The 12,501-nt window shown below is 45.1% G+C and overlaps 1 protein-coding gene across 1 annotated transcript in view; it reads right to left on the reverse strand.

Annotated features, from left to right (window-relative positions):
- LOC116518825 (tyrosine-protein phosphatase non-receptor type 11-like) overlaps positions 1-12,501 on the reverse strand; it is a 43,019-nt gene that overhangs the window by 17,177 nt on the left and 13,341 nt on the right. The window contains exons 2-4 of the mRNA XM_032232358.1: positions 9,991-10,113; positions 4,517-4,711; positions 1,257-1,449 (exon numbers count right to left, since the gene is read on the reverse strand). Coding sequence (XP_032088249.1) covers positions 1,257-1,449; positions 4,517-4,711; positions 9,991-10,113 — 511 coding nt within the window. The remainder of the gene's footprint in view (positions 1-1,256; positions 1,450-4,516; positions 4,712-9,990; positions 10,114-12,501) is intronic.

The raw sequence follows: 12,501 nt of genomic DNA on the forward strand, positions 1-12,501 counted from the left end.
GAAGGCTGAGTCAACCTTGAGCTTGGTGGGATTTGAACTGCCAAATTGCAGGCAGCCGACAGTCAGCAGAAGGAGCCCGCAGTACTGCACACTAACCATTGCACCACCGTGGCTCTTATGAAGGTTATGAAGGTTAACCCTACCCCAACCTTCCCCAAACAATCAGTCACATGATCCAATTAAGGTGCTGTCTGGTTGCCTAGTAACTTCACTCTCCTCTGTCTGACCACCTGCGGGAATGTCCTTGGTTCCCAGAAGAAAGCATTTTGTTTTGGCTACAAAACACCAGCTATCTCTATTCCCATCTCCAGTGTGGCCACGTTGAAGCCTCAAAATGGCCTCGGTCGGGTCAGCTTCAGGGTTGACACCAACTTCCGAGAAGCGAAATCAGTGGGGTGTGTTTGTGTCACAAAATCAGGGAAAGTTACACACTAGTCCAGGGGTCAGCAACCCGCGGCTCTGGAGCCGCATATGGCTCTTTCATCCCTCTGCTGCAGCTCCCTGTCGCCGGTCGGCTTCACAATTGATAGGGCTTTCGGTTAGGAGAGGTAGAGGAGAAAAGAATGCTGCGCTAAGAGGAGACTCTATGGTGGGGGAACCGTACCTCCAGTTGGCTCCAGAATTGAACAGGGGGCTTCCGGTTAGGGCCTTTGTGGCTCTTTGAGTGTTTAAGGTTGCCGACCCCTGCTCTAGTCCAAGAGTCAGCAAACGTAGACACTCAAAGAGCCATTTGGACCTGTTTCCCACAGAAAAGAAAACACCGGGAGCCACAGAAACTCCTTCCCGTGCCTGACTATTTCCTGAGCGGCCACAAAACTAGCATATGTAGTTGAATTAAATGTTCTGTTTTCTTTTGAAACTTTTATTGGATTTATCCATGGTTGACCTACTGGGGGTGGGAAAGCTCAATAAATCGCATGCCGGCGGGTGTCACGCATTAGTGGTTGCGACACATATTTCGAGTGACAGGGAGCCGCAGCAGGAGGATGAAAGAGCCACATGCGGCTCCAGAACCACAGGGATTGCCAACACCTGCTCTCGTCGCACGATGTCTCGCTTAACGACCATGGCAGAAAATGGGGTGCAGCCGTGAGATGCCTCATTCAACAACCACACTACTCAACAATGGGTCTTCCGGGCCCTATTATAATTATGTCAAGGACTGCCTCTAGATGACCTCCAAGGTCCCATTCTATTCTTTTACAACATCCCGAGAGGCAGATTGAAAGAAAAGCGGGACGGTCGCAGATCCTGACCTGATAGCGGATCATGATGTGAGTCACGCGGGGTTTCCGGTCTCCTGTGTCGGCTTTATCCTCGTTCGTCAAAACGGACAAGACGAAATCGCCCGGCTTGCTTTGACTGCTGCGGACCAAAAAACTGCCGGGTTTGGCTTTGTCGGTGAGGAGTTTCTCGGCTTCTTTACCGGTGAGGTGACCATGATACCATCTGAAAAAAAGAGCAGCCGGTTTTCCAACGGGAAAATTCACACTCCCCTTTGCCCCCCCCCCTTTAACTCAGTGTAGAGATATTATCATGGGGCTTAAACCCTAGGGACCATTTTTCACCCTTCTTCCTGCTACTTTTCTGCATTTGTCGCTGAAGAACTCCACAAATTTGCACATTATCTGCCTCTCGTCGGCGGTACTCCTATTTGGTATAGGGCTCACGGTTCAAAAATCAATGAGAACGGTCCCAGAGGGGGGAATTTCCTACTCTGGCCTCTAGAGGGAGCCCACCATCTATTCACGGTGGCGCGTAGTATGGTTAGAATGCAGTACTGCAGGCTACTTCTGCTGACTGCCGACTGCCTGCAATTTGCCACTTCGAATCTCACCAGGCTCAAGGTTGACTCAACCTTCCGTCATTCTGAAGTCGATAAAATGAGGAGCCAGATTGTTGGGGGCAACAGGCTGACTCTCTAAACCGCTTTAGAGAGGGCTGTAAAGCACTGTAAAGCGGTATATAAGTCTAAGCGCGATTGCGATTGCTTTTCCCCTGTAGCATAACCTTTAAATTTCTAACGGTGGGGTACAGATGCTGGACTACGATTCCCAGAATCCCTTGCTTTGGATCACAGGGGTTGATATTTGGATGGGGCACCATCTGGAAAGCCCAGGAAGGTAGGCCAATTTTGGAAGTCAGAGGAACATCCTGGAAAAGGCCGGGGGGGGGGAACTGCCCCAAAGAGCCAAGGTGGCGCAGTGGTTAGAGTGCAGCACTGCAGGCTACTTCAGCTGACTGCAATTCTGCAGTTCGGCTGTTCAAATCTTACCGGCTCAAGGTTGACTCAGCCTTCCGTCCTTCCGAGGTGGGTAAAATGAGGACCTGGATTGTTGGGGGCAATATGCTGACTCTGTAAACCGCTTAGAGAGGGCTGAAAGCCCTATGAAGCGGTATATAAGTCTAACTGCTATTGCTATTGCTAAATCCCTATTTCCTTGCAGCTTTGAATTCCTGCAAAGGAGGCAGCCGAGTGACATCAATGCTCCCCGTATCCATCAGGAACAAGGAAGCTCAGTACAAATTAGTGGTACAAATTCGCAGTAAAATATAGATTAGTAGTAACCAAGAAAAGGGGGGGGGGAAAGGCCAGTTGCTTTTTTAAAAAAAGCCCCTTTGAGCAGGTAAAAGGTTGAAAATTAATTTGGGAATCAGATTTGGGAGGAATAAATGATAATGATTGGAAAAATATTTGGGATAGAAGATTACATAAGAATACGTCAGTTAGAGTTAAGGAAAATGGATATAAAAGAGAGGTGAAGGTGGTATCTAATCACACGTAAATTAAATCAACTAGATGGTAAACGTGCAAATATTTGTTGGAGATGCAAGAAAGAGGTTGGAACATATAAACATATGTGGTGGGATTGTAACCCCAAAGTATGGGACACGGTGCTTAAGAGAAATTAGAGCCCTTTTGAATGTAAATTTAGACATGGTACCAAGAATTCCATTACTGTTGCTGGTGGGGAAAAAAACGGGATATAAATGAAACAAAAAAGGAATTGATTGTAAATTTGATAATGGGAGCTAGATTAGTCATGGCTAAATATTGGGGACGAAATTGGGATATTCAAAGAAATGAGTGGCATAATGAAATTTGCAGTAGGGCAAGAAAATTATAAATGAACAACAGAACTTTTAAATTTTAAAAAAGGGATGATTAAAGCAAATAATTATAACGAAAATCAGGGTTGGTAGAAGGCAAAGGGAATAAACCTACTCAAGAATATATGTTGTTATTGAAGGGATAAGGGCACAATTGGAATATATTGTGGTATATTTTAGTTATAGAAGAAGAAATATAAGTGGTGGGGAACGTCTCCAGGGGGTGGGGGTGCACTGTAAGAGCCGAGGTGGCGCAGTGGTTAGAGTGCAGTACCTGCAGGCCACTTCAGCTGACTGCTAACTGCAGTTCGGCTGTTCAAATCTCACCGGCTCAAAGGTTGACTCAGCCTTCCATCCTTCCGAGGTGGGTGAAATGAGGACCCAGACTGTGGGGGCAATATGCTGACTCTGTAAACCGCTTAAAGAGGGCTGAAAGCCCTATGAAGCAGTATATAAGTCGAACTGCTATTGCTATTGCTATTTCTAATATTTGGTTTTTCCCCTTTTTTCTTTCTTTTTTTGCATTTAAATGTATATGCAGTATGTTTGTATTATTTGCATTTTAAAAAATTAATTAAAGAATTAATGTAAAAAAAGTCCCTTTGAAATATGCTAAGCATGGACCTGGATGACTAAGAATCTCCAGAGACAAATCAGTGGTAATGTTTGAAACCCATTGCACAGTCCAAAGAGAAATTCAGAGCATTCCTCCAGACTTCCTCCTCACAACGATCTTATAAGGTAGGACAGCACGATCCTTCAGTGGTGCAAGTACAACTGTTAGGGCCTGGATACTGTTCTGACCGAGGCGTCCCAAGAGCCTGAAGCAAACTCCTGGTCCTGACAAAATCCCCTTTTATTAATTGACTGTGAATTCTGCTCCTTCACATCCAGCAAAGTCTTTCGAGGGAGGATTTACAGTCACAGACCTTATCTGGCTTGGAGATCTGCCAGGCCGATCTCTGCACAACTTTGGCAAGGAGTCTCGGAGAGTCACGAACTGATGAAGCGAACTAATGGTCTCCTGCAAACTCCACTCCCCTTTCACTCCTCTTTTATTCCCTCTGGGAGGGGCCATTCATCACCCACTTTTGGCCTTACTCCCAAGATGACCCCTGTTCTTTAGCTGTTCCCTTCGTCTGGCAACTCACACTGGGAACAGGCTCCAGCTGTTCTTCTGCCTCACTGATGTCTGACTCTGAAGGCAGCTGATAACTGGCATACGGCCCTGGCTCCCTCTCTGTCTCCGACGCAGAGCCCTCCTCAGAGCCTTCCCCAGACTCCAGGACTGGCCCATCTTCCTCCCCAACCTCCTCACTGTCCGACTCTGCTGGCAGTTCCGCTGATTGCTGGCGGGCCACAACAGGTAGGTTAGCTGGATTCGCCCGCCCACCTCCAAACTCACCTTTCTGAGGTGGGATCCTGACAATTGAGCGGGAATCGTAGCTCGATGGTATTGCTGTTCCTCTCGCGCAGAAGCCCCTCCTGCTCGGTGTAGTACTGCACCAGCTCAGCCAAGGTAGCAAATTTCTCCCCTCCGTAGAGGTCATAATAATCGCCTGTGTTTTGGATTTTGATGTGGGTCACTTCATCGTTCCTCCTGCAGCCGAAAATTGGGGAGGAAAAGGATGACATTGGATGGACCGTCGCAGATATAACTCCAATTCCCCCCCCTCCCCAGAGCGTGCTAGTTGTTCCCTGCTCTAGGGGGCGGTGCTCATCGTCGTTTGAAAGCCGAAGAGCCAGCACTGTCCGAAGACATCTCCGTGGTCATGTGGCCGGCATGACTAAACACCAAAGGCCCACAGAACGCTGTTCCCTTCCCACCAAAGGTGGTCCCTATTTTTCTCCTTGCATTTTTCACATGCTCTCCAACCGCTAGGTTGGCAGAAGCTGGGACAAGGAACGGGGAGCTCACTCCGTTATGTGGCACTAGGGATTCGAACCGTCGAACTGCCGACTTTTCTGATCGACAAGCTCAGCGTCTTAGCCACTGAGCCACCACAGGAATATAAATAAGTGAATACAAGTATAAGTAGGGTTAGAATTGTTCTGTTATATTATCAGATATTACTATCGGTTTATGAGTTATCTTTTCTTTCATTTTTTGTAAAATGGTTAGCCCAATGTGTTCTGAATACACTATATTCAAAACACTGATATATATATGTGTGTGTGTGTGTGTGTGTATGTGTATGTGTTTGTGTGTGTGTGTGTACTGTGTCAAATAGCTTGAAATACATCTATATTAGTCTCCCTTTATTTATTTATCAGCACAATTGCAACGTATGTATGTATGTATGTATGTATGTATGTATGTATGTATTTATTTATTTAGTGTCACATCCCCTGGTATGCCCAAATATGGGAGGAGGCATACTGCTTCCTTTCTCTGTCTATCGGCTCATCACAAGAGACCATCCAGACAGAAAGCCAATATTTTTACTGTTGCCTTTGTTACATTTGTGTTGTATTTGTGCTGATAAATAAATAAAGGGAGACTAGTATAGATCTATTTCAAGCTATTTAGTTCTCATCAGCTAGACATACCCTTCAAATCCCAGTAAGGGTATGGCTAGTTGATGAGAGCTAAATAGCTTGAAATAGATCTATACTAGTCTCCCATTATTTATTTATCAGCACAAATACAACACACACACACACACAAACACACATATATAATAACAATAAAAGTAAACCCTTGTCAGACTTTTTAAAGGAAGCCAACAGTCCCTGCTAATTTCTTTCCTAATTTTGGAAGAAATTTTGCAAACGGGCGGGCCACCGGGAAAGCTGTGGCAAGAGAAAGCAGGGATGAGTCACCCTAAAGATACAATAAGGATATTGTTGGGAATCCACTTCCTGTTCTCTCAGTCCATCCTCCCACCCCCACCCACCCCAAAATTAAATTTTCTTCTCCTCCTCGTAAAAATTTTGCCCAACAGGATCCCACTGGCATCACCCCATTTGAAGGCATGCGTAGCCTTGGTCCAAATCTATATTTTATATACATTCTATATCACATAGAAACTCAACCAACGCAAGTATTTTAATGGCAAAAACTGCTGGCTCGCTCCTTTAAAAGCCCATTAAAACCACCGGCATGAAGAAATGGTGGATAAAAAGATGAATGATACAGCACTTAAATTAGCACAAGCTGCATTCTGGAACGCAGGTTTATATGCCTTACACACTCCGGAATAAATTGTGTGATGCTCGGGTTAAAATATTCCTCTTTTATTGTTGGCGGATGGCTTTCAAAGCATTTTAGGACAGCTTGGTTTGATTCGTCCAACAATTTGCACCAAGTTTGAAATGTTTTTATTTTATTTATTTTTTAAAAAGGTTAAAAAGGAAGCTGGGAGATTGCAAAGGAGAGAGAGGGAAATTGAATGGATGGTGAAATGCTTTCTAAATTGCACAAATCAGTCAGATTTGAAGATGAGGCAAAAAAAAAACCCCCAACAATCTACAATTGATCTGAAACGGTCTAAAAAGAGGAAACTCAAAGACTTTGTCCACCTAATGAGAAGGAAGAAGGGCTCCCTGGAGAAGAGCCTCATGCTGGAAATGATGAAAAGAAGAAGGGGACAGCAGAGAAGGAGGTGGCTGGATGGAGTCACCAAAGCAGTCAGCGTGAGCTTCAATGGACTCCAGAGGATGGGAGAGGATGGTAGGAAGGCCTGGAGGAATGGTGTCCAGGGGGTTGCGATAGATCGGACACAACTTCACAACTAACAACAACAATTGATCTGTCCCAATTGCCAGAAATTCTATAGAACTAACAAACAAATCCAGCATCAATTTCTGAGTGTCCTCTGCACCTCCATAACTGTCTGGTTTGGCTCTGCAACCCAACAAGACAGACACGGACTTCAGAGGATAATCAGAACTGCAGAAAAAACAATTACTACCTTCCGTTGTGGACCTGTTCACTGCACAAGTCAAAAAGAGGGCTGTGTAAATATCTCCAGACCCCTCGCATCCTGGACGTAAATTGTTTCTACTCCTACCCTCAAAATGACGCCATAGGGCACTGCACACCAGAACAACTAGACACAAGGACCGTTTTTTCCCCAAACGCCGTCACTCGGCTAAACAATGAATTCCCTCACCACTGTCAAACCATTTCCTAAGTCTGCACTACTATTACTATTGGTCTTCTCATCGTTCCTATCCCCCATCTCCTCCCACTTATGACTGCAGGACTGGAACTTTGTGGTTTGTATCCTTAGATTCATATTGATATTGATTGTTTCCTGATTGCTTATTTGTACGCTGTGACTATCATTAAGTGTTTTATCTTATGATTCTTGGCGAATGTATCGTCTTTTTCTGTACACTGAGAGCATCTGCACCAGACAAATTCCTTGTGTGTCCAATCACACTTGGCCAATAAAACTATTCTATTCTATTCTATTCTGCATTCTATTCTACTCTATTCCTATTCTATTCTATTCTGCATTCTATTCTGCTATATTCTATTCTGCATTCTATTCTATTCTATATTCTATTCTGCTCTATTCTGCATTCTATTCTGCTCTATTCTATTCTGCTCTATTCTATTCTGCTCTATTCTATTCTGCTCTATTCTATTCTGCATTCTGCATTCTACTCTACTCTATTCCTATTCTATTCTGCATTCTATTCTGCATTCTATTCTGCTATATTCTATTCTGCTCTATTCTATTCTGCTCTATTCTATTCTGCATTCTACTCTACTCTATTCCTATTCTATTCTGCATTCTATTCTGCATTCTTTTCTATTCTGCTCTATTCTATTCTATTCTGCATTCTTTTCTATTCTGCTCTATTCTGCATTATATTCTGCTCTATTCTATTCTGCTCTATTCTATTCTGCTCTATTCTATTCTGCATTCTACTCTACTCTATTCCTATTCTATTCTGCATTCTATTCTGCTATATTCTATTCTGCATTCTTTTCTATTCTGCTCTATTCTATTCTGCATTCTTTTCTATTCTATTCTGCTCTATTCTGCATTCTATTCTGCTATATTCTATTCTGCATTCTACTCTACTCTATTCCTATTCTATTCTGCATTCTATTCTGCTATATTCTATTCTGCATTCTATTCTATTCTGCTCTATTCTTTTCTATTCTATTCTATTCTATTCTGCATTCTATTCTATTCTATTCTGCATTCTACTCTAGTCTACTCCTATTCTATTCTATACTATTCTACTCTACTACTATCCTATCCTATCCTATCCTATCCTATTAAAAATGCACCAAAACAAAAGCTTGATTGAGAAGTGGGAGAGCTGGTTTTTGCTCTGACCGAACTCATCCATCAAATATCTGTGGAGTCTGGTTGAGCTCACTAGGTAGACTGTCTCCAAAGTGCCTTTAAAATGCAATTAACGGAGTCTTGAAAATGGGCTCTGGGTGAAAAGCATTTAACTGGGCCAAACAGAATTAACCCTCCTTGTGCTGGACAGAAAAATTCTTAACCCTCTCTCCCTCATCCATCCATCCATCCATCCATCCATCCATCCATCCATCCATCCATCAGATACAACTTACCCTTTTTTTAAAAGTAATTAAATATTAAAAGGGACCTCAATTAAACATAAGCAGAAGGCATGCAACATGATAAGATCAAGCAGGAGGATGAAGGGACTGGAGGCTAAAACATACGATGGACGTTTGCAGGAACTGGGCCTGGCTAATCTAGGGAAGAGAAGGGCCAGGGGAGACAGGAGAGCATCTTCCAATATTTGAGGGGCTGCTGCCACAGAGAGGAGGGGGTCAAACTACTATTCTCCAAGGCTCCCGAAGGCCAGAGAAGGAATAATGGATGGAAACTGATCAAGGAGAGATTCAACCTGGAAATAAGGAGGAATTTTCTGAGAACATTCCACCCATGGAACAGAAGTTCATCATGTATATTCACCACCTGGAATTGTTGATAAAAAATTAAATAACAAAACAAAGCAAAAATAAAATGCCTTTTAAGGAAGGACGGAACGATAAGGATTCTTGGTCCGTCCGGTTACAATTCTAAATGGATGCTTTTGTTCTCTCTCTCTTCCCAAAAATGCTAATGTGGAGGATTTGAACATCACAAAGAGGTCATTCTATGTCCCTTTGCAAATAGCCCCGGGGCCTCCGAAGGAACAGGGCCTCTGAGCACAAGCAGAGAGCCTTCCTCCTGCTTGTTGTGGCTTGCCGGCAGCCAGTGGAGCTGGCAGCATATTCGGAGAGTGAAAAGGTTGGGGAGGAACATGGGCCGGTCCTGGAGTCTGGGGAAGGCTCTGAGGAGGGCTCTGTGTTGGAGGCAGAGAGGGGGCTAGGGCTGTCTGACAGTTATCAGCTGCCTTCAGAGTCAGACATCAGTGAGGCAGACGAACAGCTGGAGCCTGTTCCCAGTGTGAGTTGCCAGACGAAGGGAACAGCTAAAGAACAGGGGTCGACACTTGGGAGTAAGGCCACAGGTGGACAAAGAATGGCCCCTCCCAGAGGACATTAAAAAGGAGCAAAAGGGGAGTGGAGTTTGCAGGAGACCATTAGTTCGCTTCATTGGTTCGTGAGTCTCCAAGACTCCGTGCCAAACTTTTGCAGATACCGGCCTGGCAGCTCTCCAAGCCAGATAAGGTCTGTGACCGTAAATCCTCCTTTGAAAGACTTGGCTGGAGGTGAATGAGCAGAATTCACAGTCTTTTTTTTTTTGTCGAGTTTGCTTCATGCTCTTGGGAAGCCAAGGTCAGAACACTCCTGCTAAGCTCAATTGTTTCATTTAGCGTCTGGTTAAGCAAAGAACATCTGGCGGGGGGAAGGAACTTGCGAATGAAGCAGTATCGAAGTTTCGAGAGCTGGACCGATCTGGTTTTTTCCCCTCCTAGGGTTGCATCACCTACCTGACCGATAAGGTGAAATCTCCGGGGTTGCTTTTACTCGGCCGGGCCAAAAAGCTCCCATGGATACCCCTGGTTAGGAGCAGCTTCTCTGCTTCAATCCCGCTGATATTTGGATGGAACCACCTGGAGGGAGGGAGGGATGGTGGGTGGGTGAGGGGGCGTGGGAAGTGGAGGGGGGAAGCAAAAGAGAAACAAGAACACCTCACTATTAATAAGATGGGCAGCTGGGCTTATTCACTTCATCCCTGTTTGGGATCTTAGAGGTCTTCTAGTCCAACCCTACTTAGGATTTTAGCGTTTAACTACTCCAATCCCGTTGTAGGAGATGACCAGGCTGAGTCCGAGGGAGGAGTCAAACGCGTCATCAATCATGAATCCCATCGCGCCCGCAAAAGTTCTAAGCCCAACCCACTGTGAGTTCTTTATCTGCCGCCAAATTGCTTTGACTGTCAATAGTTCGGATTCTTGTAGAGAGCTTAAGCGTCCAGTAAATCTTTATACCCATTTGAACTGTCTTGTATCTCCTGATTTCCCTGGCGCTTGACATCCATTCTGGATTTTAGCAGTCATCTAGTTCAGCCCCGTTCCTGGATTTTAGAGGTCATCTAGTCCAGCCCATTTCAGATCTTAAATTTCATTTAGTCCAGACCCCGTTTTGGATCTTAAATGTCAGTAGACCAACCCCATTTTTGTGGCTAGAGGTCATTTAGCCCAACCCCATTTGAGATCTTAAATGTCATTCAGTCCCACCCATTTTGGATCTTAGAGGTCATCTATCCTGGCCCCATTTCGTGCTAGAATTCCAAACGATCTCCAACAGCCATTTGACCCCCCCCCCCCGAAACTCCTCATTAATTTCCATTTACGGACTGTTTTCCTTGTAACAAGTCCTGATTTCATGCTCCTTATGTGAATTATCCACCGAAACTTTTTGGCTGAATGAAGCTTAGCCAACTATGCCGTTTGCCTTCCTGGCTTCTGGACTCTGAGACCAAGCAGCCCTGGGGGGCGGGGGGGGGTTGTTGCCCCCCACCCCTAAACTGCAGGCCAGTTTTGGATCAAATGCGACCGAGCAGCCCTTCAGGTTCAATTTTGGTGGGTTGGCTACCCTTTTAATCCCTGCCCACAAGCGCCCACAATATTTGCTGGCTGGCACGGAAGAAAAGGAACATCTATCAAATATATTTAATAATTAACCAGGGCTTCCCAAGAGATATTTAACTAAATTTTATCTCCATCAAGTAGCCCGACAATATGAGAGGAGAGAGAGAGAACCCAGGGAGAATAGAAATAGCCATAGGCAGCATTTTAAGGCCATTAGCGGAGTAAAAAGAACCTGGCTTGAAGGCACACACGCGCGCGCACACACACACACACACACACACACACACACACACACACACATTGTGTCCTAACAATTAGACAAGAACTCAACCAAAATAGTAATTACTTTTCTTTTTAAAGGGAGGGGAGGATGGAGAACCACTTATTAGGCCTTTATAGGCCCATGTTTCTCCACCTCAGCTTTTGAGAGAGGCGGACTTCAATTCCCACAATTCCCTGGGCAGCGTGCCAGGGAATTCTGGGAGTGGAAGTCCACATGGCATCTAGTTGAGAGATCTCAAGTGCTCCGGCAGTCAACCTTAGCGGGATTGGATGGAAGAAAGCAAAGAGGGAGGGAAGGAAGGAGGGAAGGAAGGCAGGAAAAGAGAGGGGGAAGGGAAAGGAAAGCAAGGGAAGAGAGAGGGGGAAGGGAAAGGAAAGCAAGGGATGGAAAGGAAGAAGAGAGAGAAGGGAAGGGAAAAGTCAAGAAAGGGAAAGAGAGACGGAGGGAGGGACGAAGGAAGGAAGGAAAAGAGAGGGGGAAGGGATAGGAAAGCAAGGGATGGAAAGGAAGAAGAGAGAGAAGGGAAGGGAAAAGTCAAGGGAGGGAGGGGCGGAGGAAGGAAGGAAGGAAAAGAGAGGGGGAAGGGAAAGCAAAGGATGGAAAGGAAGAAGAGAAAGAAGGGAAGGGAAAAGTCAAGAAAGGGAAAGAGAGACAGAGGGAGGAAGGAAGGAAAGAAGGGAAAGAGAGGGGGAAGGGAAAGAAAAGCAAGGGACGGAAAGGAAGAAGAAAGAGAAGAGAAGGGAAAAGTCAAGAAAGTGAAAGAGAGACAGAGGGAGGGAGGGAGGAAGGAAGGAAGGAAAAGAGAGTGGGAAGGGACAGGAAAGCAAAGGATGGAAAGGAAGAAGAAAGAGAAGGGAAGGGAAAAGTCAAGAAAGTGAAAGAGAGACAGAGGGAGGAAGGAAGGAAGAGAGAGGGGGAAGGGAAAGGAAAGCAAGGGAAGAGAGAGGGGGAAGGGACAGGAAAGCAAGGGATGGAAAGGAAGAAGAGAGAGAAGAGAAGGGAAAAGTCAAGAAAGTGAAAGAGAGACAGAGGGAGGGAGGGAGGAAGGAAGGAAGGAAAAGAGAGGGGGAAGGGACAGGAAAGCAAGGGATGGAAAGGAAGAAGAGAAAGAAGGGAAGGGAAAA

The sequence above is a fragment of the Thamnophis elegans genome, chromosome 15 (genome assembly GCF_009769535.1).
Source record: "Thamnophis elegans isolate rThaEle1 chromosome 15, rThaEle1.pri, whole genome shotgun sequence".
NCBI classification, from domain to species: Eukaryota; Metazoa; Chordata; class Lepidosauria; order Squamata; family Colubridae; genus Thamnophis; species Thamnophis elegans.